At 51.6% G+C, this 26433-nt stretch overlaps 1 protein-coding gene across 1 annotated transcript in view; it reads left to right on the top strand.

Moving 5' to 3' along the window:
• Nucleotides 1-26433, top strand: part of cd82b (CD82 molecule b) — a 165936-nt gene that overhangs the window by 5290 nt on the left and 134213 nt on the right. Inside the window, exons 2-3 of the mRNA XM_087996803.1 lie at nucleotides 6208-6284; nucleotides 17726-17798. Coding sequence (XP_087852929.1) covers nucleotides 6208-6284; nucleotides 17726-17798 — 150 coding nt within the window. The remainder of the gene's footprint in view (nucleotides 1-6207; nucleotides 6285-17725; nucleotides 17799-26433) is intronic.

The raw sequence follows: 26433 nt of genomic DNA, 5'->3' as shown, positions 1-26433 counted from the left end.
CCTACCTGCTCGGCCTGACTGCCTACCTGCTCGGCCTCTCTGCCTACCTGCTCAGCCTGACTGCCTACCTGCTCGGCCTGACTGCCTACCTGCTCGGCCTGACTGCCTACCTGCTCGGCCTCGCTGCCTACCTGCTCGGCCTCGCTGCCTACCTGCTCGGCCTGACTGCCTGCCTGCTCGGCCTCGCTGCCTACCTGCTCGGCCTGACTGCCTACCTGCTCGGCCTCTCTGCCTACCTGCTCGGCCTCTCTGCCTACCTGCTCGGCCTGACTGCCTACCTGCTCGGCCTGACTGCCTACCTGCTCGGCCTCTCTGCCTACCTGCTCGGCCTCGCTGCCTACCTGCTCGGCCTCGCTGCCTACCTGCTCGGCCTGACTGCCTATCTGCTCGGCCTGACTGCCTACCTGCCCGGCCTCGCTGCCTACCTGCTCGGCCTCGCTGCCTACCTGCTCGGCCTGACTGCCTACCTGCTCGGCCTCACTGCCTACCTGCTCGGCCTCTCTGCCTACCTGCTCGGCCTGACTGCCTATCTGCTCGGCCTCTCTGCCTACCTGCTCGGCCTGACTGCCTACCTGCTCGGCCTCGCTGCCTACCTGCTCGGCCTGACTGCCTACCTGCTCGGCCTGACTGCCTACCTGCTCGGCCTTGCTGCCTACCTGCTCGGCCTGACTGCCTACCTGCTCGGCCTGACTGCCTACCTGCTCGGCCTCTCTGCCTACCTGCTCGGCCTCACTGCCTACCTGCTCAGCCTGACTGCCTACCTGCTCGGCCTGACTGCCTACCTGCTCGGCCACGCTGCCTACCTGCACGGCCTCGCTGCCTACCTGCTCGGCCTCGCTGCCTACCTGCTCGGCCTCTCTGCCTACCTGCTCGGCCTCACTGCCTACCTGCTCGGCCTGACTGCCAACATGCTCGGCCTGACTGCCTACCTGCTCGGCCTTGCTGCCTACCTGCTCGGCCTAACTGCCAACATGCTCGGCCTCTCTGTCTACCTACTCGGCCTGACTGCCTACCTGCTCGGCCTGACTGCCTACCTGCTCGGCCTGACTGCCTACCTGCTCGGCCTCGCTGCCTACCTGCTCGGCCTCGCTGCCTATCTGCTCGGCCTCGCTGCCTACCTGCTCGGCCTGACTGCCAACATGCTCGGCCTCTCTGCCTACCTGCTCGGCCTGACTGCCTACCTGCTCGGCCTGACTGCCTACCTGCTCGGCCTCGCTGCCTACCTGCTCGGCCTGACTGCCTACCTGCTCGGCCTCGCTGCCTACCTGCTCGGCCTGACTGCCTACCTGCTCGGCCTGACTGCCTACCTGCTCGGCCTGATGGCCTACCTGCTCGGCCTCACTGCCTACCTGCTCGGCCTCTCTGTCTACCTGCTCGGCCTGACTGCCTACCTGCCCGGCCTCTCTGCCTACCTGCTCAGCCTGACTGCCTACCTGCTCGGCCTGACTGCCTACCTGCTCGGCCTGACTGCCTACCTGCTCGGCCTCGCTGCCTACCTGCTCGGCCTCGCTGCCTACCTGCTCGGCCTGACTGCCTACCTGCTCGGCCTCGCTGCCTACCTGCTCGGCCTCGCTGCCTACCTGCTCGGCCTGACTGCCTACCTGCTCGGCCTCTCTGCCTACCTGCTCGGCCTCTCTGCCTACCTGCTCGGCCTGACTGCCTACCTGCTCGGCCTGACTGCCTACCTGCTCGGCCTCTCTGCCTACCTGCTCGGCCTCGCTGCCTACCTGCTCGGCCTCGCTGCCTACCTGCTCGGCCTGACTGCCTATCTGCTCGGCCTGACTGCCTATCTGCCCGGCCTTGCTGCCTACCTGCTCGGCCTCGCTGCCTACCTGCTCGGCCTGACTGCCTACCTGCTCGGCCTCACTGCCTACCTGCTCGGCCTCTCTGCCTACCTGCTCGGCCTGACTGCCTACCTGCTCGGCCTCTCTGCCTACCTGCTCGGCCTGACTGCCTACCTGCTCGGCCTCGCTGCCTACCTGCTCGGCCTGACTGCCTACCTGCTCGGCCTGACTGCCTACCTGCTCGGCCTTGCTGCCTACCTGCTCGGCCTGACTGCCTACCTGCTCGGCCTGACTGCCTACCTGCTCGGCCTCTCTGCCTACCTGCTCGGCCTCTCTGCCTACCTGCTCGGCCTCACTGCCTACCTGCTCGGCCTGACTGCCTACCTGCTCGGCCACGCTGCCTACCTGCACGGCCTCGCTGCCTACCTGCTCGGCCTCGCTGCCTACCTGCTCGGCCTCTCTGCCTACCTGCTCGGCCTCACTGCCTACCTGCTCGGCCTGACTGCGAACATGCTCGGCCTGACTGCCTACCTGCTCGGCCTCGCTGCCTACCTGCTCGGCCTGACTGCCTACCTGCTCGGCCTGACTGCCTACCTGCTCGGCCTTGCTGCCTACCTGCTCGGCCTGACTGCCTACCTGCTCGGCCTGACTGCCTACCTGCTCGGCCTCTCTGCCTACCTGCTCGGCCTCTCTGCCTACCTGCTCGGCCTCACTGCCTACCTGCTCGGCCTGACTGCCTACCTGCTCGGCCACGCTGCCTACCTGCACGGCCTCGCTGCCTACCTGCTCGGCCTCGCTGCCTACCTGCTCGGCCTCTCTGCCTACCTGCTCGGCCTCACTGCCTACCTGCTCGGCCTGACTGCCTACCTGCTCGGCCACGCTGCCTACCTGCACGGCCTCGCTGCCTACCTGCTCGGCCTCGCTGCCTACCTGCTCGGCCTCGCTGCCTACCTGCTCGGCCTCGCTGCCTATCTGCTCGGCCTCGCTGCCTACCTGCTCGGCCTGACTGCCAACATGCTCGGCCTCACTGCCTACCTGCTCGGCCTGACTGCCTACCTGCTCGGCCTGACTGCCTACCTGCTCGGCCTCGCTGCCTACCTGCTCGGCCTGACTGCCTACCTGCTCGGCCTCGCTGCCTACCTGCTCGGCCTGACTGCCTACCTGCTCGGCCTGACTGCCTACCTGCTCGGCCTGATGGCCTACCTGCTCGGCCTCACTGCCTACCTGCTCGGCCTCTCTGTCTACCTGCTCGGCCTGACTGCCTACCTGCCCGGCCTTGCTGCCTACCTGCTCGGTCTCGCTGCCTACCTGCTCGGCCTCGCTGCCTACCTGCTCGGCCTCACTGCCTACCTGCTCGCCCTCTCTGCCTACCTGCTCAGCCTGACTGCCTACCTGCTCGGCCTCTCTGCCTACCTGCTCGGCCTGACTGCCTACCTGCTCGGCCTCGCTGCCTACCTGCTCGGCCTGACTGCCTACCTGCTCGGCCTCGCTGCCTACCTGCTCGGCCTCGCTGCCTACCTGCTCGGCCTCTCTGCCTACCTGCTCGGCCTCACTGCCTACCTGCTCAGCCTGACTGCCTACCTGCTCGGCCTGACTGCCTACCTGCTCGGCCTCGCTGCCTACCTGCACGGCCTCGCTGCCTACCTGCTCGGCCTCGCTGCCTACCTGCTCGGCCTCTCTGCCTACCTGCTCGGCCTTGCTGCCTACCTGCTCGGCCTGACTGCCTCCCTGCTCGGCCTGACTGCCTATCTGCTCGGCTTGCTGCCTACCTGCTCGGCCTGACTGCCTACCTGCTCGGCCTGACTGCCTACCTGCTCGGCCTGACTGCCTACCTGCTCGGCCTCGCTGCCTACCTGCTCGGCCTCACTGCCTACCTGCTCGCCCTGCTGCCTACCTGCTCGGCCTCTCTGCCTACCTGCTCGGCCTGACTGCCTACCTGCTCGGCCTGACTGCCTACCTGCTCGGCCTCGCTGCCTACCTGCTCGGCCTCGCTGCCTACCTGCTCGGCCTGACTGCCTACCTGCTCGGCCTCGCTGCCTACCTGCTCGGCCTGACTGCCTACCTGCTCGGCCTGACTGCCTACCTGCTCGGCCTGATGGCCTACCTGCTCGGCCTCACTGCCTACCTGCTCGGCCTCTCTGTCTACCTGCTCGGCCTGACTGCCTACCTGCTCGGCCTCACTGCCTACCTGCTCGGCCTGACTGCCTACCTGCTCGGCCTCACTGCCTACCTGCTCGGCCTGACTGCCTACCTGCTCGGCCTCGCTGCCTACCTGGTCGGCCTCACTGCCTACCTGGTCGGCCTCACTGCCTACCTGCTCGGCCTCACTGCCTACTTGCTTGGCCTGACTGCCTACCTGCTCGGCCTCACTGCCTACCTGCTCGGCCTCGCTGCCTACCTGCTCGGCCTCACTGCCTACCTGCTCGGCCTCACTGCCTACCTGCTCGGCCTCGCTGCCTACCTGCTTGGCCTCACTGCCTACCTGCTCGGCCTGACTGCCTACCTGCTCGGCCTCACTGCCTACCTGCTCGGCCTGACTGCCTACCTGCTCGGCCTCGCTGCCTACCTGCACGGCCTCGCTGCCTACCTGCTCGGCCTCGCTGCCTACCTGCTCGGCCTCTCTGCCTACCTGCTCGGCCTTGCTGCCTACCTGCTCGGCCTGACTGCCTACCTGCTCGGCCTGACTGCCTATCTGCTCGGCTTGCTGCCTACCTGCTCGGCCTGACTGCCTACCTGCTCGGCCTGACTGCCTACCTGCTCGGCCTGACTGCCTACCTGCTCGGCCTCGCTGCCTACCTGCTCGGCCTCACTGCCTACCTGCTCGCCCTGCTGCCTACCTGCTCGGCCTCTCTGCCTACCTGCTCGGCCTGACTGCCTACCTGCTCGGCCTGACTGCCTACCTGCTCGGCCTCGCTGCCTACCTGCTCGGCCTCGCTGCCTACCTGCTCGGCCTCGCTGCCTACCTGCTCGGCCTGACTGCCTACCTGCTCGGCCTCGCTGCCTACCTGCTCGGCCTGACTGCCTACCTGCTCGGCCTGACTGCCTACCTGCTCGGCCTGATGGCCTACCTGCTCGGCCTCACTGCCTACCTGCTCGGCCTCTCTGTCTACCTGCTCGGCCTGACTGCCTACCTGCTCGGCCTCACTGCCTACCTGCTCGGCCTGACTGCCTACCTGCTCGGCCTCACTGCCTACCTGCTCGGCCTGACTGCCTACCTGCTCGGCCTCGCTGCCTACCTGGTCGGCCTCACTGCCTACCTGCTCGGCCTCACTGCCTACTTGCTTGGCCTGACTGCCTACCTGCTCGGCCTCACTGCCTACCTGCTCGGCCTCGCTGCCTACCTGCTCGGCCTCACTGCCTACCTGCTCGGCCTCACTGCCTACCTGCTCGGCCTCGCTGCCTACCTGCTTGGCCTCACTGCCTACCTGCTCGGCCTCACTGCCTACTTGCTCAGCCTCACACCCATCTCCCCTCCTGTTTGCAGTCTCTGTTTGCTACCCCCCCCCCACCATGTCTCTGTATTTCTCTCTGATTGACATTTTCCTCTGTTGTTTCACACATCCCCCCTCAGTCCATCCCTTCTCCTTTTCCTGACCCCTCCCTGTCCTCTTACGCTGTCTGTGAGCACAACCTCAGTCTAACAGTGTTAAAAATCACACAAAACCAGGTTATAGTCCGACACGTTTATTTGGAAGCACACTAGCTTTCGGAGTACAGCTACCTGATGAAGGAGCGTCGTTCCGAAAGCTAGTGTGCTTCCAATTAAACCTGTTGGACTATAACCTGGTGCTGTGTGATTTGTAACTTTGTACACTCCAGTCCAACACCGGCATCTCCGAATCAGTCTAACAGGATTGGGTGTGGATGATTATATCAATATCTTGCTGAAGCCTGGTGAGCTCTCTCTCTCTCTCTCTCTGAGCATGACTCTCTCTGAGCATGACTCGATCTCACAGTATCCATTTTCTCCAACCAAAGTGTGGGTCACTGTGACTCTTCCGAACAACTCACACCTTCACCCGTCCACCAGCTCCACTGGAGAGCTCCTCCTCTGAACATCTCATTGCCTTTCGCTGCTCTCAATTCTCCTTTCTAATCCTAATTCTCAATGACACAGGTGGAAGGCTGGGCCAGGCCCCAGGCTGAAGGCCAGAGTAGGCCAGGCCGGGCCCCAGGCTGAGGCCGAACAGCTCTCCTACAGAAAATCCAAAGCTGTTTAATTGTGAAGTTAAGAAGCTTATGCTGGCTCTCGTCGTGTTTTTTTTAAATGAGCTGTCTGCTGATTTTAAGAGCCTGGCTGTTTTTCACGCTGCCATTAACTGCCTGTTTAATTGGACATCGGTTCATTGTACTCTGGAATGTTTTGAAGGATGGAGATGAATATTAGTCTGAATAATGTTTCTGTTTCTGTCTATTCTCACAGGCCGTTGGGAAACCATGGGAAAAGGCTGCATTAAAGCCACTAAGTACTTTCTGTTCCTCTTCAATCTCCTGTTCTTCGTGAGTATAAGATTTCTCCGTCTTAATGAAGAGTGAGTGAAGTAACATTCTCAGTAACACTTGTGGCCTGTTTGGAAAAGCAGGGTTTTCAGCTCCCGCACACGTTCTGAGATTCCATTGGCCCATCTTTGTAAATCTCCCCCTCCACTTGGATTTAGGTTTGCAGTTCCAGAGTACATTTGCCTGTGGGGCTGAGGGAAGGTGCTGGGTCCCCATGTTTAGTAAAGAGGAGAGTCAACAATGTTTCGCCCTATTAGCTCCTATTCTGTTAACCTTCATATTAGCTACAGGAGCATTTTGCATTTACCTTTTTGCCGTCCTCGGTGCCTGTTTTGTGGCTTTCTACGTTACTCCCAGTCCATTAGGTTAAGTGTTCTTAGTATGTCTGATGCTATTCTTACAAAATATTCCAGCTCATGAGGTGACCATCAATCTCATCCTCCCCAATGATGGAAGAGGCCAGCACATCAGTGCAAAAGATAAGGCTGAAGAACTCGCAGCAACCTTCAGCCAGAAGTGCTGAGTGAATGATGCATCTCGGCCTCTTCCATTGACCCCCAGCATCACAGACACCAGTCATCAGCCAATTCCACTTACTCCACGTGATATCAAGGAATGGTTGGGAGACGCTGGATACTGCGGAGACTGCAGGTCCTGACAACATTCCAGCAATAGTACTGTTCCAAGAGGCAGTCACACCCCTTAGATTAACTACCTCTATTTTGGTCAGTGGCTAGGGATAGGACAGCACCACTAGTGAGGCAGGTAGAGGGATGCAAGAGCTAGTACTGAAAGAACATCAACCCTTGAATTTGTCTAACAGGTTTGAGATTTGTGCTACTGCACGGATGGGATTGGTGACTGTACGGAGGATGGGCAAACTCATCATAGAACCGTGGTACAGGGAGCTATTAAAGATGGGGGAGGAAATATACTTGTAATTAGGGATAGTATCGTCAGAGAAATAGACATTGTTTTCTTTGACTAGGATTGGAAGTCCCAAAGCTGTGGTGCCTTCCTGGTGTCCAGGTTCAGGATATCTCATCTGGAATGCAGAGGAATGTGGACTGGAAGGAGAAAGATCCAGTTGTTGTGGTCCATACAATATGGGTGGAAAGTGGTTCTGCTGAGGGAATATGAGCAGCTAGGGGTTTAATTAAAAAGCAGAACTAAAAAGATTATAATCTCTGGATTACTACCTGAGCCATGAGCATGTTGGCACGGGGTCAACAGGATTAAAGAGGTAAACACATGGCTTAAAGACTGGTGTGGGAGAAACGGGTTTGAATTCATGGGACATTGGCGCTAGTACTGGGGAAGGAGGGAGCTCATAGCAAGAGGAACTTAGAATAACTTGGCTCTGTTTGGAAACTCAACAGAATAATAGTTACCGTAAAGATTAGTAAATAACTGTTGGAATATTGTAACATCCCATAAACACACCCCTTGGCAAAAAAGACAAATTTAGGCACAGATTCTCTCATGCAGTTCTCCAATCCAGGAGGGAAAAATAAACATCAAGAGAAAATTCAGAGAGAGTAGCAGCCAGGAGACATTCAGTGAAGTTCCCAACTCTGGTCAGACCCCGATAGCTTCTGGTATTACTGAGAAACCAAAACCCAGAGATTCTGATCTGTGAGGGCTGGCCACACCCATCCAGACTGTAAAACTAATGCCCCAGGCATCCCAAGGTGTTTCCATTGTCCCAGACTGCTCAGAACCTCTGCCTTACAACCTCGCCTCCAAATAAAAGCCAGGACAAAATACCCTTTAAAGCCATAGCATTGTGGCAGTCTTGGCGAACTGCATAACTAGGACTTTAAAGCGAATATTGGGGCGGGTTGGTTAAGGTGCATGGACAATTATGGGAACAGTTAGAGGGAGGGAGGGAGGGCTCAGCAGACATTATTAAAGTTTCCTAAGAGGTAATAGGACAGAGAGTACGGAAAGGCTCATGAATCTAACTTCAGGCACAACAGGTAACGGGGTGGGGGGGGCAGTCAATACAGGACTGAGGGTGTTGTACTTAAACGTGCGCAGTATATGAAATGAGATCAATGAGCTTGTAGCACAGATTGAAACTGGCAGGCACGATGTTGGGGGTATCACAGAGATGTGGTTGCAAGGGGATCAGGGCTGGGAGCTCAATGTCCACGGATACAATTCCTATTGAGAAGATGGGTGGGAGGGGATTGGGGCTGCTTTGTTAGTAAGAAATGAAATCAAATTGATAGCAGAAAGTCATATAGAGTCAGAAAGTGTAGAATCTGTGTGGATAAAGTTGGGGAACCACAAAGGGAGAAAGACCTTGCTGCGTATAGGCCTCCTAAAAGTAATCAGGATGTGGGGAAGGAGATAGAAAATTCAAGTAAGGAAGGCACAGTTACATACATCATGGGTGACTTCAATATTCTGGCAGACTGGGAAAATCACGTTGGTAGTGGATCTCAACAAATGGAACTTGTGGAATGTCTACAAGATTTTCTTTGGAGCAGCTTGTGGTAGACCTTACTATTGAATGGGTAATTCTGGATTTGGTGATATGTAATGAGGCAGTATTGATAAGGGAGCTTTAGGTTTAGGAACCCCCTAGGGGGCAGTGCCCATAATATGACAGAATTCATTCTGCAGCTGCCTGACGAAGGAGCATCGCTCTGAAAGCTAGTGCTTCTAAATAAACCTGTTGGACTGTAAGCGGGTGTTGTGAGATTTGTCCACCCCAGTCCAACACCAGTACCTCCATATCATAAAAGGAAAGCGATAGGCAAGGTGGACATTGGAGCACAGGAAAATGAGGCTGGAGAGGCAGTGAAATGGCGGAGGAACCGAGTCGGTATTTTGTGTCGGTTTTCCCAGTGGATGACACCAGCAGCATATCAGAACTTCAAAAGGGGTCAGGGGGCAGAGGTGAATGTAGTGACCATCACTAAGAAGAGGGTGTTGGAGAAGCTGAAAGCTCTGAAGGGGGATAAATCGCCCAGACCAGATGGACTATACCCCAGAGTTCTGAAGGAGACAGCTGAGATCGTACTGGCGTTGGTGAGGATTGTTCCGGCAGTGGAGTCAGGAAGAGTCCCTGAGGACTGGAAAATGGCTCATGTAACACCCTGTGTTTAAGGAGGGAGGGCGGCAGAAGACAGGAACCTATAGCCTGGTTAGCCTGACCTTGGTTATTGGTAAGATTTTAGAGTCCATTATTAAGGACGAAATTCAGGAGTACTCGGACACGTGTGGTAAAATTGGACTGAATCAATGTGGCTTTGTCAAGGGAATGTCATGCCTGATAAATCTGTGAGAATTCTTTGAGGAGATAATAACCAAGTTAGACAAAGGAGAGCCAGTGAAAGTGATCTATTTGGATTTCCAGAAGGTGTTGCACAAGAGGCTGCTAGTTAAGATAATGTGGTGTTGGGGCAAGGTAGTGGAATGGATAGAGGACTGGCTGGCTGACAGAAGACAGAGTTGGGATAAAAGGATGGCAGCTGGTGACTAGTGGAGTTTCACAGGACTCCGTGTTGAGATCACAACTGTTCATGTTATACATTAACAATGTGGACAAAAGAACTGAGGACATTGTTGCTATGTTTGCAGATGAGCTAGAGGAAGTGTTGAGGAAATAGGGAGACTGCAGAAGGACTTGGACAGGCTAGGAGAGCGGGCAGAGAATGGCAGATGGAATATAATGGGGATAGTGAGGGGTTATGCACTTTGATCGCAAGAATAGAGGTATAGACTATTTTCTAAAAAAAGGCAAGGGCTTCGGAAATGTGAAGCACAAAGGGACTTTGGAATCCTAATTTCAGGGCTCTCTTAAAGTTAATCTGAAGGTTCAGTTGGCAGTTAAGGCAAATGTAATGTTTGGATTCATTTCAAGGGAACGGGAATACAAGAGCAGGGATGTGCTGCTGAGTGTGTATAAGGCTCAGGGCAGACTGCATTTGGAATGTTGTCAGAAAGTCTGGGCTCTGGATCGAAAGAAGGTTGTGCTGGCCTTGGGAGGGGGTCCAGAGGAAGTGTACAGGAATGATCCCGGAGATGAAGGACTTGTCATATGAGGAGCAATAGCTGACTCTGGGTCTGTACTCAATGGAGTTTAGAAGGATGAGGGAGAGGGGGATCTGACTGAAACCTACAGAATACTGAGAGGCCTGGATAGAGTGGACATAGAGATGATGTTTCCACGAGTAGGCGGGACCAGGACCCGAGGGTACAGCCTCAGACTGAAGGGTTGGCCCTTGAGAACGGAGATGAGGAATTTCTGCAGCCAGAGGGTGGTGAACCTGTGGAACTCATTGCCACAAAGGGCTGGGGAAGGCCAAGTCATTGCGTGCATTTAAGACCAGGATAGATAGATCCAGCTCTTTTATAACACAATGGTTGCGTTCTTGTGTAACCCCGTGTTATAGAAAAATTGGTCTTTAGAAACAATGTTTGAAGAGTTGGCGATGTAATCGCGTTACAGCCAACACACGTTTTAAAGATTTGTAATTTAGAAGCAAAGTCCCCAGTTCGTCAATAAGGTTACAGAGAATTCATGTTAACAAAATGCGCATTATAGCAGAACGACCTGTCAGCTCTTGATTAGTAAGGGGATTGAGGATTACAGGGAGCAGACAGGAGAATAGGGTTGAGCTACGATTGAATGGTGGAACAGACCCGATGGGCTGAATGGCCTGGTTGATAGTTTATAGTCTTACAGTCTTCCAATCCAGGACAAAGCATCCCGCTTAATTGGCACTATATCCACAAGCATCCACTCCCTTCACTACCAACCCTCAGTAGCAGCAGTGGTATTATCTACAAGATATACTGCAGAAATTCACCAATCATCCTCAGGCAGCACCTTCCAAAGCCATGACCACTTCCAGCTGGGAGCACAAGGGCAGCACATATATGGGAACATGACCACCTTAAAATTCTCCTCCAGGCCACTCACCATCCTCACTTGGAAATATACGGCCGTTCCTTTAGTGTTGCTGGCTCAAAACGCCGGAATTCTCTCCCTAACAACATTGTGGGTCTACCTACACTGACATGGACAGCAGCGGTTCAAGGAGGCAGCTCACCACCACCTTCTGGAGGGGTAATTAGGGATGGGCAATCAATACTGGCCCAGCCAGCGACACCCATATCCCACAAATGAATTTTTTTTAAAAATCATCAAAAAGGTGAGCTACTGACTACTGTTGTTCAGGTATGATAAGATTTTGACAAATTTACAAAGACAGAAGAGTGGTATGGGAGAGTGCAGAGTGGAATTCAGTAGGCTGTATGCAAGATTGTAGAAATATGGAAATTCTCAAATCTCTGCTGGCATTTATATTATTGAACTGTGCGAAACATTGACAAACGTCTAATTTTGGCAGGAGTTAAGTTTGCGGAAAAATATATATGACGAGAACATGAATCGTAAGGACTAAGCAGAATCTTAAAAACAAATTCCACTCAGTAACATTCATAGCACAAACTACCAGCAATTCATGAGAAAATGGAGACAAGTAAGTTAACAAATTTGGCAAGGCTGTCAGGCAACAGTGCAAAAGGAGAATTGCAGCTGATAGAAATGAGAAGAGAAATGTTTTTGGTAATTTCAGGAAGCAAAGAATTTGGGACTTAAAATAAGTACATCAACCCCAGAATTGCTCAACCTTTCAAATGAGATGCTCGGTAACATTATGTCATGAACTGTACCAGAAAGTATTTGAAACTGTATATGTTTGAGGATTGTTGAAGAGTATGGAGATCAAAGAGAGGGCATTATGTTGGTCACAGGAAGATTCAGCCTGGTGAAGAATGCATTGGTGGCTGACCTTTCAATTGTGTGATATTGGACGGTGAATGGATACCTACCATGTGTGGAAGAGACCTTCTGCGTAAAAGGTTTTTTGCGAGTTCTAGCAGTTTCAGATTTGCGGATGATTACACACTAAACTCTTCAAAAAAAAACCCCAGATATTCCATGTGAAATAACTGGTATCAAGCATTTTTCAGCTCAGGTGTAATACCTAGTGAACTACCCTTGTTATTAAGTAGATCATTGATGAAAAAAAGCACAGATGAAAATGGATATGAAAATGACAAAGTCATTAAATTTAGAAAATCCATGAATTTGCAATTTATACAATCAGGACACTATGGTAAAAAAAATTAATGTTATTGATGACAGTGCAGACATTTAGAAGATCAAAAGTCAATTGTGTTAAAACTGCATAAAAATGGCCCCAAAGTGCTCCCACTGACACCTCAGTCACCTGCCCTGCCTTATTTCCCAAGAGTAGGTCAGGTTTTGCACTTTCTCTAGTAGGTACATCCACATACTGAATCAGAAAATCTTCTTGTACGCACTTAATTCTTCTCCATCCAAACCGTTAACACTATGGCAGTCCCAGTCTATGTTTGGAAAGTTAAAAGCCCCTACTATAACCACCCTATCGTTCTTACAGATAACTGAGATCTCCTTATGAATTTGCTTCTGGATTTCCTGCTGACTACTGGGGGACTTATAGTATAATCACAATAAGATGATCATCCCTTTATTGTTTCTCAGTTTTACCCAAGTAACTTCCCGGACATACTCCCAGGAATGTTCTCCTGAAGTACAACCATAGAGTTATCCCTAACCAAAAACTCAACTCCCGCTCCCCTGTTGACCCACTTTCAGTCCTCTTTATGACATCTGTACCCTGGAACATTAAGCTGCCAGTCCTGCCCATCCCTGAGCCACATCTCTGTAATTGCTATGATATCCCAGCCCCATGTTCCGAACCACGCCCTGAGTTCATCTGCCTTCCCTGTCAGCCCTCTTGCATTGAAATAAATGCAGTTTAATTTATCAGTCCTACCTCGTTCCTGCTTTGTTTCTACCTGTCTTGACTATTTCACTTGCTCACCTTCTCAACAGTCTCAGACTGATCTCTGTCCTCACTATCTCCCTGGGTCCCACTCCCCCACCTTATTGTTTAAATCCTCCCGAGCTGCTCTAGCAAATCTCCCTGCCAGTATATTAGCCCCCTTCCAATCTAGGTGCAATCCGTCCTTCTTGTACAGGTCACTTCTGCCCCAAAAGAGATTCCAGTGATCCAAAAATGTGAATCCTTCTCCCATACACCAGTTCCTCAGCCATGCATTCATCTGCTCTATCCTCCTATTCCTGCCCTCACTAGCCCGTAGCACTGGGAGTAATCCAGATATTACTACCCTTGAGGACCTCCTTTTTAAATTTCTCCCTAACTCTTTGTAATCTCCCTTCAGAATCTCAACCTTTTCACTTCCTATGTCGTTGGTTCCAATGTGGACAATGACCTCCTGCTGGCCCTTCTCCCCCATGAGAACATTCTGCACCCTCTCTGAGACATCCTTGATCCTGGCACCAGGGAAACAACACACCATTCTGCTTTTTCTCAGCTGGCCACAGAAACGTCTGTCTGTACCTCATACTAGACAGTCCCCTAACACAATTGATCTCTTGGAACCCAACGTACCTGTCATTGCATTAGAGCCAGTCTTGATACCAGAAACTTGTCTTTTCATGCTACATTCCCCTGAGAATCCATTTTCCAAAACAGCATACTTGATTGAGATGGGGATAGCCACAGAAGACTCCTGTACTACCTGCTACCCCTCCAGGTGGGATAACTGGCTGTATCTATGATATTTCTTCCTTTCTGAAACTCCCATCCATCACGATCTCCAGCTCCTGTAAATTTCTCATTGCCTCGAACTGCTGTTCCATTTGAACTGATAAGATTCACAACCAAACACACTTCCTGCAGACATAATCATCAGGAACACAGAAACTTGCCCGACTCTCCCATATCCAACAGGAAGAGCACATCACACTGCTATAGGCAACCTCAGCACCTTAATCTATACACAGAGAAAAAAGCAGTCTTACTGCTCGAGGATAACTTAATGTTTTATATTATAATAAAATTTATCAAGAGACAGATCTCTGTAAAACATTTAAAAAATCCCCCACCAATTCAGTAAAAGTTTTTACAAGTAAAAATAAGATTTACAATGTTTATAAGTCTTCAAAATAACCACTTAGTGCTTTAGGCTCAGACACAAAACCTCAAAGTGGAACATGTTATTCAGACAGACACAACAGTGGAAACATTAAAAATAGAGCATGGAGGGTTGAAAATTCCATCTTTGGGAGATGCCAGGAAAATAAAACATGTTTTTTTTACTGATGGCTCCTGCACACACCTTTGTCATCCCCCTGTAGATAAATACAGGAAACCCCTCAGTGACTCCCCCTGTAGATAAATACAGGAAACCCCTCAGTGACTCCCCCTGTAGATAAATACAGGAAACCCCTCAGTGACTCCCCCTGTAGATAAATACAGGAAACCCCTCAGTGACTCCCCCTGTAGATAAATACAGGAAACCCCTCAGTGACTCCCCCTGTAGATAAATACAGGAAACCCCTCAGTGACGCCCCCTGTAGATAAATACAGGAACCCCCTCAGTGACTCCCCCTGTAGATAAATACAGGAAACCCCTCAGTGACTCCCCCTGTAGATAAATACAGGAAACCCCTCAGTGACTCCCCCTGTAGATAAATACAGGAAACCCCTCAGTGACTCCCCCTGTAGATAAATATGGGAAACCTCTCAGTGACTCCCCCTGTAGATAAATATGGGAAACCCCTCAGTGACTCCCCCTGTAGATAAATACAGGAAACCCCTCAGTGACTCCCCCTGTAGATAAATATGGGAAACCCCTCAGTGACTCCCCCTGTAGATAAATACAGGAAACCCCTCAGTGACTCCCCCTGTAGATAAATACAGGAAACCCCTCAGTGACTCCCCCTGTAGATAAATATGGGAAACCCCTCAGTGACTCCCCCTGTAGATAAATACAGGAAACCCCTCAGTGACTCCCCCTGTAGATAAATATGGGAAACCCCTCAGTGACTCCCCCTGTAGATAAATATGGGAAACCCCTCAGTGACTCCCCCTGTAGATAAATACAGGAAACCCCTCAGTGACTCCCCCTGTAGATAAATACAGGAAACCCCTCTGTGACTCCCCCTGTAGATAAATATGGGAAACCCCTCAGTGACTCCCCCTGTAGATAAATATGGGAAACCCCTCAGTGACTCCCCCTGTAGATAAATACAGGAAACCCCTCAGTGACTCCCCCTGTAGATAAATATGGGAAACCCCTCAGTGACTCCCCCTGTAGATAAATATGGGAAACCCCTCAGTGACTCCCCCTGTAGATAAATACAGGAAACCCCTCAGTGACTCCCCCTGTAGATAAATACAGGAAACCCCTCTGTGACTCCCCCTGTAGATAAATATGGGAAACCCCTCAGTGACTCCCCCTGTAGATAAATATGGGAAACCTCTCAGTGACTACCCCTGTAGATAAATATGGGAAACCCCTCAGTGACTCCCCCTATAGATAAATACAGAAAACCCCTCAGTGACTCCCCCTGTAGATAAATATGGGAAACCCCTCAGTGACTCCCCCTGTAGATAAATACAGGAAACCCCTCAGTGACTCCCCCTGTAGATAAATATGGGAAACCCCTCAGTGACTCCCCCTGTAGATAAATATGGGAAACCCCTCAGTGACGCCCCCTGTAGATAAATATGGGAAACCCCTCAGTGACTCCCCCTGTAGATAAATACAGGAAACCCCTCAGTGACGCCCCCTGTAGATAAATATGGGAAACCCCTCAGTGACTCCCCCTGTAGATAAATACAGGAAACCCCTCAGTGACTCCCCCTGTAGATAAATACGGGAAACCCCTCAGTGACTCCCCCTGTAGATAAATACAGGAAACCCCTCAGTGACTCCCCCTGTAGATAAATACAGGAAACCCCTCAGTGACTCCCCCTGTAGATAAATACAGGAAACCCCTCAGTGACGCCCCCTGTAGATAAATACAGGAACCCCCTCAGTGACTCCCCCTGTAGATAAATACAGGAACCCCCTCAGTGACTCCCCCTGTAGATAAATACAGGAAACCCCTCAGTGACGCCCCCTGTAGATAAATATTGGAAACCCCTCAGTGACTCCCCCTGTAGATAAATACGGGAAACCCCTCAGTGACTCCCCCTGTAGATAAATACAGGAAACCCCTCAGTGACTCCCCCTGTAGATAAATACGGGAAACCCCTCAGTGACTCCCCCTGTAGATAAATACAGGAAACCCCTCAGTGACTCCCCCTGTAGATAAATACAGGAAACCCCTCAGTGACTCTCCCTGTAGATAAATACGGGAAACCCCTCTGTGACTCCCCCTGTAGATAAATACAGGAAACCCCTAAGTGACTCCCCCTGTAGATAAATACAGGAAACCCCTCAGTGACTCCCCCTGTAGATAAATACAGGAAACCCCTCAGTGACTCTCCCTGTAGATAAATACGGGAAACCCCTCAGTGACTCCCCCTGTAGATAAATACAGGAAACCCCTCAGTGACTCCCCCTGTAGATAAATACAGGAAACCCCTAAGTGACTCCCCCTGTAGATAAATACGGGAAACCCCTCAGTGACTCCCTCTGTAGATAAATACGGGAAACCCCTCAGTGACTCCCCCTGTAGATAAATATGGGAAACCCCTCAGTAACTCCCCCTGTAGATAAATACAGGAAACCCCTCAGTGACTCCCCCTGTAGATAAATATGGGAAACCCCTCAGTGACTCTCCCTGTAGATTAATATGGGAAACCCCTCAGTGACTCCCCCTGTAGATAAATATGGGAAACCCCTCAGTGACTCCCCCTGTAGATAAATACAGGAAACCCCTCAGTGACTCCCCCTGTAGATAAATACAGGAAACCCCTCAGTGACTCCCCCTGTAGATAAATACAGGAAACCCCTAAGTGACTCCCCCTGTAGATAAATACGGGAAACCCCTCAGTGACTCCCTCTGTAGATAAATACGGGAAACCCCTCAGTGACTCCCCCTGTAGATAAATATGGGAAACCCCTCAGTAACTCCCCCTGTAGATAAATACAGGAAACCCCTCAGTGACTCCCCCTGTAGATAAATATGGGAAACCCCTCAGTGACTCTCCCTGTAGATTAATATGGGAAACCCCTCAGTGACTCCCCCTGTAGATAAATATGGGAAACCCCTCAGTGACTCCCCCTGTAGATAAATACAGGAAACCCCTCAGTGACTCCCCCTGTAGATAAATACAGGAAACCCCTCAGTGACTCCCCCTGTAGATAAATACAGGAAACCCCTCACTGACTCTCCCTGTAGATAGGTTCAGGAAACCTCTGAGTTCAGTCTCCCTGGCTCCACATACCTGCGGACTGTGTGTGTTTCTGTGTAGATTCCTGGCTGTCCCAGTTTGCATCATGTTCCTGTATCTGTCCCCTACGTGGAGATAGTTCAGTATCCCTCGCCCTCCCTTTCCTGTGGATTATGTGTGTTCCTGTTTCTGTTTTTCCCTGACATGTTGATTGTTCTCTAGATTCTTGGAGCTGTTATCCTTGGCTTTGGCCTATGGATTCTCCTGGATAAGACCAGCTTCATTGCAGTTGTACGTAAGTATCTACAGTTTTCTCTGCCGCCCGCTCAGCCGTGCCCTTTGGTTTAATACACGAATATTCAAGAATTCTGGTATTCCAAGCCCCTTTCCCATCTGGGAGCTTCAATCCATGGAATCGTTGGGCCTGTTAGTTAACAAGGACATCCCTTTGGTAAGACAGTCCTCCTCAGATTTAAAGGTAACAGCTGACCCATCATCCGTTGCAGTTTGTGGAAGAAAGTACCCAATCTCTCCCACTGTTTGTGTGTGGACATCTCTGCTGGGTGGTCTGGCCCCATTCCTCAGTCTATGACCCTAGTTGTAGAATATCCAAACAGTGAAAATGGGTTATCGTTATCTCCCCTGTCTTTTCTTTGGACAGCCACTGTATTTAACTTCTGATCTTCTAGAAATTACCCTCATCTATCCTTTCTCAGTCCACAATGCATAATTGCTTATACTGAACTCCATCTGCCGCAGTTTTGCCCATTCACCCAGTCTATCAATATTCCTTTGTAATGTTATGTGACCATCTACACTCTCTACAATGTCACCGAACTTTCTCTCATCAGCGAATTTGGATATATACATTTCGATACCATTATCCAAGGTGTTGTTAAATAATGTGATTAATTGAAGCTGGAGCACAGATCCTTGTGGGACACCACTGTCAGATCCTGCCCGTTGGGATTACCTACTCATTAACCCGACATTCCGTCACCTTTCACTCAACTTCCCAACTGTTGGAGCACTGCCCTGTTGTTGCAGTGGTTCCCTATAGCCCTGTTTCAGTGGAGCACTGTTACAGTGGAGCACTGTTACAGTGGAGGCCTGTTACCCTGTTACAGTGGAGCACTGTTACCCTGTTACAGTGGAGCACTGTTACCCTGTTACAGTGGAGCACTGTTGCCCTGTTACAGTGGAGCCCTGTTAACCTGTTACAGTGGAGCCCTGTTACCCTGTTACAGTGGAGCACTGTTGCCCTGTTACAGTGGAGCACTGTTACCCTGTTACAGTGGAGCCCTGTTACACTGGAGCACTGTTACCCTGTTACAGTGGAGCCCTGTTACAGTGGAGCCCTGTTACAGTGGAACCCTGTTGCCCTGTTACACTGGAGCACTGTTACCCTGTTACAGTGGAGCACTGTTACAGTGGAGCACTGTTACCCTGTTACAGTGGAGCACTGTTACCCTGTTACAGTGGTGCCCTGATACAGTGGAGCCCTGTTGCAGTGGAGCCCTCTTGCAGTGGACCCCTGTTACAGTGGAGCCCTGTTACCCTGTTACAGTGGAGCACTGTTACAGTGGAGCCCTGTTTCAGTGGAGCCCTGTTACCCTGTTACACTGGAGCCCTGTTACCCTGTTACAGTGGAGCCCTGTTACACTGGAGCCCTGTTACCCTGTTACAGTGGAGCCCTGTTACAGTGGAGCCCTGTTACCCTGTTACAGTGGAGCCCTGTTACCCTGTTACAGTGGAGCCCTGTTACCCTGTTACAGTGGAGCCCTCTGGCCCTGTTAAAATGGAGCCCTGTTACCCTGTTACAGGTAAGCTCTGTTAACCTGTTACAGTGGAGCACTGTTACCTTGTTACAGTGGAGCCCTGTTAACCTGTTACAGTGGAGCTCTGTTAACCTGTTACAGTGGAGCCCTGTTACCCTGTTACAGTGGAGCCCTGTTACCCTGTTACAGTGGAGCCCTGTTACCCTGTTACAGTGGAGCCCTCTGGCCCTGTTACAATGGAGCCCTGTTACCCTGTTACAGGTAAGCTCTGTTAACCTGTTACAGTGGAGCCCTGTTACCCTGTTACAGTGGAGCCCTGTTACCCTGTTACAGTGGAGCCCTGTTACCCTGTTACAGTGGAGTTCTGTTAACCTGTGACAGTGGAGCCCTGTTACCCTGTTACAGTGGAGCCCTGTTACCCTGTTACAGTGAAGCCCTGTTACCCTGTTACAGTGGAGCCCTGTTACCCTGTTACAGTGGAGCCCTGTTGCCCTGTTACAGTGGAGCCCTGTTACCCTGTTACAGTGGAGCCCTGTTACCCTGTTACAGTGGAGCCCTGTTACCCTGTTACAGTGAAGCCCTGTTACCCTGTTACAGTGGAGCTCTGTTAACCTGTGACAGTGGAGCCTTGTTAACCTGTTACAGTGGAGCTCTGTTAACCTGTTACAGTGGAGCCCTGTTGCCCTGTTACAGTGGAGCCCTGTTACCCTGTTACAGTGGAGCCCTGTTACCCTGTTACAGTGGAGCCCTGTTAACCTGTTACAGTGGAGCTCTGTTAACCTGTGACAGTGGAGCCTTGTTAACCTGTTACAGTGGAGCCTTGTTAACCTGTTACAGTGGAGCTCTGTTAACCTGTTACAGTGGAGCCCTGTTGCCCTGTTGCAGTGGTGCCCTGTTACCTTGTTACAGTGGAGCCCTGTTACCCTGTCACAGTGGAGCACTGTTACCCTGTTACAGTGGAGCACTGTTACCCTGTTACAGTGGAGCCCTGTTACCCTGTTACAGTGGAGCTCTGTTAACCTGTTACAGTGGAGCCCTGTTACCCTGTTACAGTGGAGCCCTGTTAGCCTGTTACAGTGGAGCCCTATTAACCTGTTACAGGTAAGATCTGTTAACCTGTTACAGTGGAGCACTGTTACCTTGTTACAGTGGAGCCCTGTTAACCTGTTACAGTGGAGCTCTGTTTACCTGTTACAGTGGAGCACTGTTACCCTGTTACAGTGGAGCCCTGTTACCCTGTTACAGTGGAGCCCTGTTACCCTGTTACAGTGGAGCCCTGTTACCCTGTTACAGTGGAGCCCTGTTACCCTGTTACAGTGGAGCTCTGTTAACCTGTGACAGTGGAGCCCTGTTAACCTGTTACAGTGGAGCTCTGTTAACCTGTTACAGTGGTGCGCTGTTGTAGTGGTGCCCTGTTACCCTGTTACAGTGGAGCACTGTTACCCTGTTACAGTGGAGCCCTGTTACCCTGTTACAATGGAGCCCTGTTACCCTGTTACAGTGGAGCTCTGTTAACCTGTGACAGTGGAGCCCTGTTAACCTGTTACAGTGGAGCTCTGTTAACCTGTTACAGTGGTGCGCTGTTGTAGTGGTGCCCTGTTACCCTGTTACAGTGGAGCCCTGTTGCCCTGTTGCAGTGGTGCCCTGTTACCCTTTTACAGTGGAGCACTGTTACCTTGTTACAGTGGAGCCCTGTTACAGTGGAACACTGTTACCCTGTTACAGTGGAGCCCTGTTACCCTGTTACAGTGGAGCCCTGTTACCCTGTCACAGTGGTGCCCTGTTGTAGTGGAGCACTGTTACCCTGTTACAGTGGAGCACTGTTACACTGTTACAATGGAGCCCTGTTGCCCTGTTACAGTGGTGCCCTGTTGTAGTGGTTCCCATTTACCCTGTTACAGTGGAGCCCTGTTACCCTGTTACAGTGGAACACTGTTACCCTGTTACAGTGGAGCTCTGTTACCCTGTTACAGTGGAGCCCTGTTACCCTGTTACAGTGGAGCCCTGTTACCCTGTTACAGTGGAGCCCTGTTACCCTGTTACAGTGGAGCCCTGTTACTCTGTTACAGTGGAGCCCTGTTACCCTGTTACAGTGGAGCTCTGTTAACCTGTGACAGTGGAGCACTGTTACCCTGTTACAGTGGAGGCCTGTTACTCTGTTACAGTGGAGCTCTGTTACCCTGTTACAGTGGAACACTGTTACCCTGTTACAGCGGAGCTCTGTTACCCTGTTACAGTGGAACACTGTTACCCTGTTGCAGTGGAGCTCTGTTAACCTGTTACAGTGGAGCACTGTTACCCTGTTACAGTGGAGCACTGTTACCCTGTTACAGTGGTGCCCTGTTACCCTGTTACAGTGGTGCCCTGTTACCCTGTTACAGTGGAGCACTGTTACCTTGTTACAGTAGAGCCCTGTTACAGTGGGGCCCTGTTACCCTGTTACAGTGGAGCACTGTTACCCTGTTACAGTGGAGCTCTGTTAACCTGTTACAGTGGAGCCATGTTAACCTGTTACAGTGGAGGCCTGTTACCCTGTTACAGTGGAGCCCTGTTAACCTGTTACAGTGGAGCTCTGTTAACCTGTTACAGTGGAGCCCTGTTACCCTGTTACAGTGGAGCCCTGTTACCCCGTTACAGTGGAGCTCTGTTAACCTGTTACAGTGGAGCCATGTTAACCTGTTACAGTGGAGCTCTATTAACCTGTTACAGTGGTGCGCTGTTGTAGTGGTGCCCTGTTACCCTGTTACAGTGGAGCCCTGTTGCCCTGTTGCAGTGGTGCCCTGTTACCCTGTTACAGTGGAGCACTGTTAACCTGTTACAGTGGAGCTCTATTAACCTGTTACAGTGGAGCCCTGTTAACCTGTTACAGTGGAGCCCTGTTACCCTGTTACAGTGGAGCACTGTTGCCCTGTTACAGTGGAGCACTGTTACCCTGTTACAGTGGAGCCCTGTTACACTGGAGCACTGTTACCCTGTTACAGTGGAGCCCTGTTACAGTGGAGCCCTGTTACAGTGGAACCCTGTTGCCCTGTTACACTGGAGCACTGTTACCCTGTTACAGTGGAGCCCTGTTACAGTGAAGCCCTGTTACCCTGTTACAGTGGAGCACTGTTACCCTGTTACAGTGGAGCCCTGTTACCCTGTTACAGTGGAGCACTGTTACCCTGTTACAGTGGAGCCCTGTTACAGTGAAGCCCTGTTACCCTGTTACAGTGGAGCACTGTTACCCTGTTACAGTGGTGCCCTGATACAGTGGAGCCCTGTTGCAGTGGAGCCCTCTTGCAGTGGACCCCTGTTACAGTGGAGCCCTGTTGCCCTGTTTCACTGGAGCCCTGTTACCCTGTTACAGTGGAGCCCTGTTACCCTGTTACAGTGGAGCACTGTTACAGTGGAGCCCTGTTTCAGTGGAGCCCTGTTACCCTGTTACACTGGAGCCCTGTTACCCTGTTACAGTGGAGCCCTGTTACACTGGAGCCCTGTTACCCTGTTACAGTGGAGCCCTTTTACAGTGGAGCCCTGTTACCCTGTTACAGTGGAGCCCTGTTACCCTGTTACAGTGGAGCCCTGTTACCCTGTTACAGTGGAGCCCTCTGGCCCTGTTACAATGGAGCCCTGTTACCCTGTTACAGGTAAGCTCTGTTAACCTGTTACAGTGGAGCACTGTTACCTTGTTACAGTGGAGCCCTGTTAACCTGTTACAGTGGAGCTCTGTTAACCTGTTACAGTGGAGCCCTGTTACCCTGTTACAGTGGAGCCCTGTTACCCTGTTACAGTGGAGCCCTGTTACCCTGTTACAGTGGAGCCCTCTGGCCCTGTTACAATGGAGCCCTGTTACCCTGTTACAGGTAAGCTCTGTTAACCTGTTACAGTGGAGCCCTGTTACCCTGTTACAGTGGAGCCCTGTTACCCTGTTACAGTGGAGCCCTGTTACCCTGTTACAGTGGAGCCCTGTTACCCTGTTACAGTGGAGCCCTGTTACCCTGTTACAGTGAAGCCCTGTTACCCTGTTACAGTGGAGCCCTGTTACCCTGTTACAGTGGAGCCCTGTTACCCTGTTACAGTGAAGCCCTGTTACCCTGTTACAGTGGAGCTCTGTTAACCTGTGACAGTGGAGCCTTGTTAACCTGTTACAGTGGAGCTCTGTTAACCTGTTACAGTGGAGCCCTGTTGCCCTGTTGCAGTGGTGCCCTGTTACCCTGTTACAGTGGAGCTCTGTTAACCTGTGACAGTGGAGCCTTGTTAACCTGTTACAGTGGAGCTCTGTTAACCTGTTACAGTGGAGCCCTGTTACCCTGTTACAGTGGAGCCCTGTTACCCTGTTACAGTGGAGCCCTGTTACCCTGTTACAGTGGAGCCCTGTTACCCTGTTACAGTGGAGCTCTGTTAACCTGTGACAGTGGAGCCTTGTTAACCTGTTACAGTGGAGCCCTGTTGCCCTGTTGCAGTGGAGCCCTGTTGCCCTGTTGCAGTGGTGCCCTGTTACCTTGTTACAGTGGAGCCCTGTTACCCTGTTACAGTGGAGCACTGTTACCCTGTTACAGTGGAGCACTGTTACCCTGTTACAGTGGAGCCCTGTTACCCTGTTACAGTGGAGCTCTGTTAACCTGTTACAGTGGAGCCCTGTTACCCTGTTACAGTGGAGCCCTGTTAGCCTGTTACAGTGGAGCCCTATTAACCTGTTACAGGTAAGATCTGTTAACCTGTTACAGTGGAGCCCTGTTACCTTGTTACAGTGGAGCCCTGTTAACCTGTTACAGTGGAGCTCTGTTTACCTGTTACAGTGGAGCCCTGTTACCCTGTTACAGTGGAGCCCTGTTACCCTGTTACAGTGGAGCCCTGTTACCCTGTTACAGTGGAGCTCTGTTACCCTGTTACAGTGGAGCTCTGTTAACCTGTGACAGTGGAGCCCTGTTAACCTGTTACAGTGGAGCTCTGTTAACCTGTTACAGTGGTGCGCTGTTGTAGTGGTGCCCTGTTACCCTGTTACAGTGGAGCCCTGTTACCCTGTTACAGTGGAGCCCTGTTACCCTGTTACAGTGGAGCCCTGTTACCCTGTTACAGTGGAGCCCTGTTACCCTGTTACAGTGGAGCTCTGTTACCCTGTTACAGTGGAGCTCTGTTAACCTGTGACAGTGGAGCCCTGTTAACCTGTTACAGTGGAGCTCTGTTAACCTGTTACAGTGGTGCGCTGTTGTAGTGGTGCCCTGTTACCCTGTTACAGTGGAGCCATGTTCCCTTGTTGCAGTGGTGCCCTGTTACCCTGTTACAGTGGAGCACTGTTACCCTGTTACAGTGGAGCCCTGTTACCCTGTTACAATGGAGCCCTGTTACCCTGTTACAGTGGAGCTCTGTTAACCTGTGACAGTGGAGCCCTGTTAACCTGTTACAGTGGAGCTCTGTTAACCTGTTACAGTGGTGCGCTGTTGTAGTGGTGCCCTGTTACCCTGTTACAGTGGAGCCCTGTTGCCCTGTTGCAGTGGTGCCCTGTTACCCTTTTACAGTGGAGCACTGTTACCTTGTTACAGTGGAGCCCTGTTACAGTGGAACACTGTTACCCTGTTACAGTGAAGCCCTGTTACCCTGTTACAGTGGAGCCCTGTTACCCTGTCACAGTGGTGCCCTGTTGTAGTGGAGCACTGTTACCCTGTTACAGTGGAGCACTGTTACGCTGTTACAATGGAGCCCTGTTGCCCTGTTACAGTGGTGCCCTGTTGTAGTGGTTCCCATTTACCCTGTTACAGTGGAGCCCTGTTACCCTGTTACAGTGGAACACTGTTACCCTGTTACAGTGGAGCTCTGTTAACCTGTTACAGTGGAGCACTGTTACCCTGTTACAGTGGAGCCCTGTTACCCTGTTACAGTGGAGCCCTGTTACCCTGTTACAGTGGAGCCCTGTTACCCTGTTACAGTGGAGCCCTGTTACCCTGTTACAGTGGAGCTCTGTTAACCTGTGACAGTGGAGCACTGTTACCCTGTTACAGTGGAGGCCTGTTACCCTGTTACAGTGGAGCTCTGTTATCCTGTTACAGTGGAACACTGTTACCCTGTTACAGTGGAGCTCTGTTACCCTGTTACAGTGGAACACTGTTACCCTGTTGCAGTGGAGCTCTGTTAACCTGTTACAGTGGAGCACTGTTACCCTGTTACAGTGGAGCACTGTTACCCTGTTACAGTGGTGCCCTGTTACCCTGTTACAGTGGAGCCCTGTTACCCTGTTACAGTGGAGCCCTGTTACCCTGTTACAGTGGAGCCCTGTTACCCTGTTACAGTGGAGCCCTGTTACCCTGTTACAGTGAAGCCCTGTTACCCTGTTACAGTGGAGCCCTGTTACCCTGTTACAGTGGAGCCCTGTTACCCTGTTACAGTGGAGCCCTGTTACCCTGTTACAGTGAAGCCCTGTTACCCTGTTACAGTGGAGCTCTGTTAACCTGTGACAGTGGAGCCTTGTTAACCTGTTACAGTGGAGCTCTGTTAACCTGTTACAGTGGAGCCCTGTTGCCCTGTTACAGTGGAGCCCTGTTACCCTGTTACAGTGGAGCCCTGTTACCCTGTTACAGTGGAGCCCTGTTACCCTGTTACAGTGGAGCTCTGTTAACCTGTGACAGTGGAGCCTTGTTAACCTGTTACAGTGGAGCTCTGTTAACCTGTTACAGTGGAGCCCTGTTGCCCTGTTGCAGTGGTGCCCTGTTACCTTGTTACAGTGGAGCCCTGTTACCCTGTTACAGTGGAGCACTGTTACCCTGTTACAGTGGAGCACTGTTACCTTGTTACAGTGGAGCTCTGTTAACCTGTTACAGTGGAGCCCTGTTGCCCTGTTGCAGTGGTGCCCTGTTACCTTGTTACAGTGGAGCCCTGTTACCCTGTTACAGTGGAGCACTGTTACCCTGTTACAGTGGAGCCCTGTTACCCTGTTACAGTGGAGCTCTGTTAACCTGTTACAGTGGAGCCCTGTTACCCTGTTACAGTGGAGCCCTGTTAGCCTGTTACAGTGGAGCCCTATTAACCTGTTACAGGTAAGATCTGTTAACCTGTTACAGTGGAGCACTGTTACCTTGTTACAGTGGAGCCCTGTTAACCTGTTACAGTGGAGCTCTGTTTACCTGTTACAGTGGAGCACTGTTACCCTGTTACAGTGGAGCCCTGTTACCCTGT

This window comes from Chiloscyllium plagiosum, unplaced genomic scaffold, assembly GCF_037043375.1.
Source record: "Chiloscyllium plagiosum isolate Xiang-an unplaced genomic scaffold, Cpla_swu_hap1 HiC_scaffold_18, whole genome shotgun sequence".
NCBI lineage: Eukaryota > Metazoa > Chordata > Chondrichthyes > Orectolobiformes > Hemiscylliidae > Chiloscyllium > Chiloscyllium plagiosum.
Note: the sequence above shows the minus strand (reverse complement) of the source record. Positions and strands in the feature narration are given on the sequence as shown.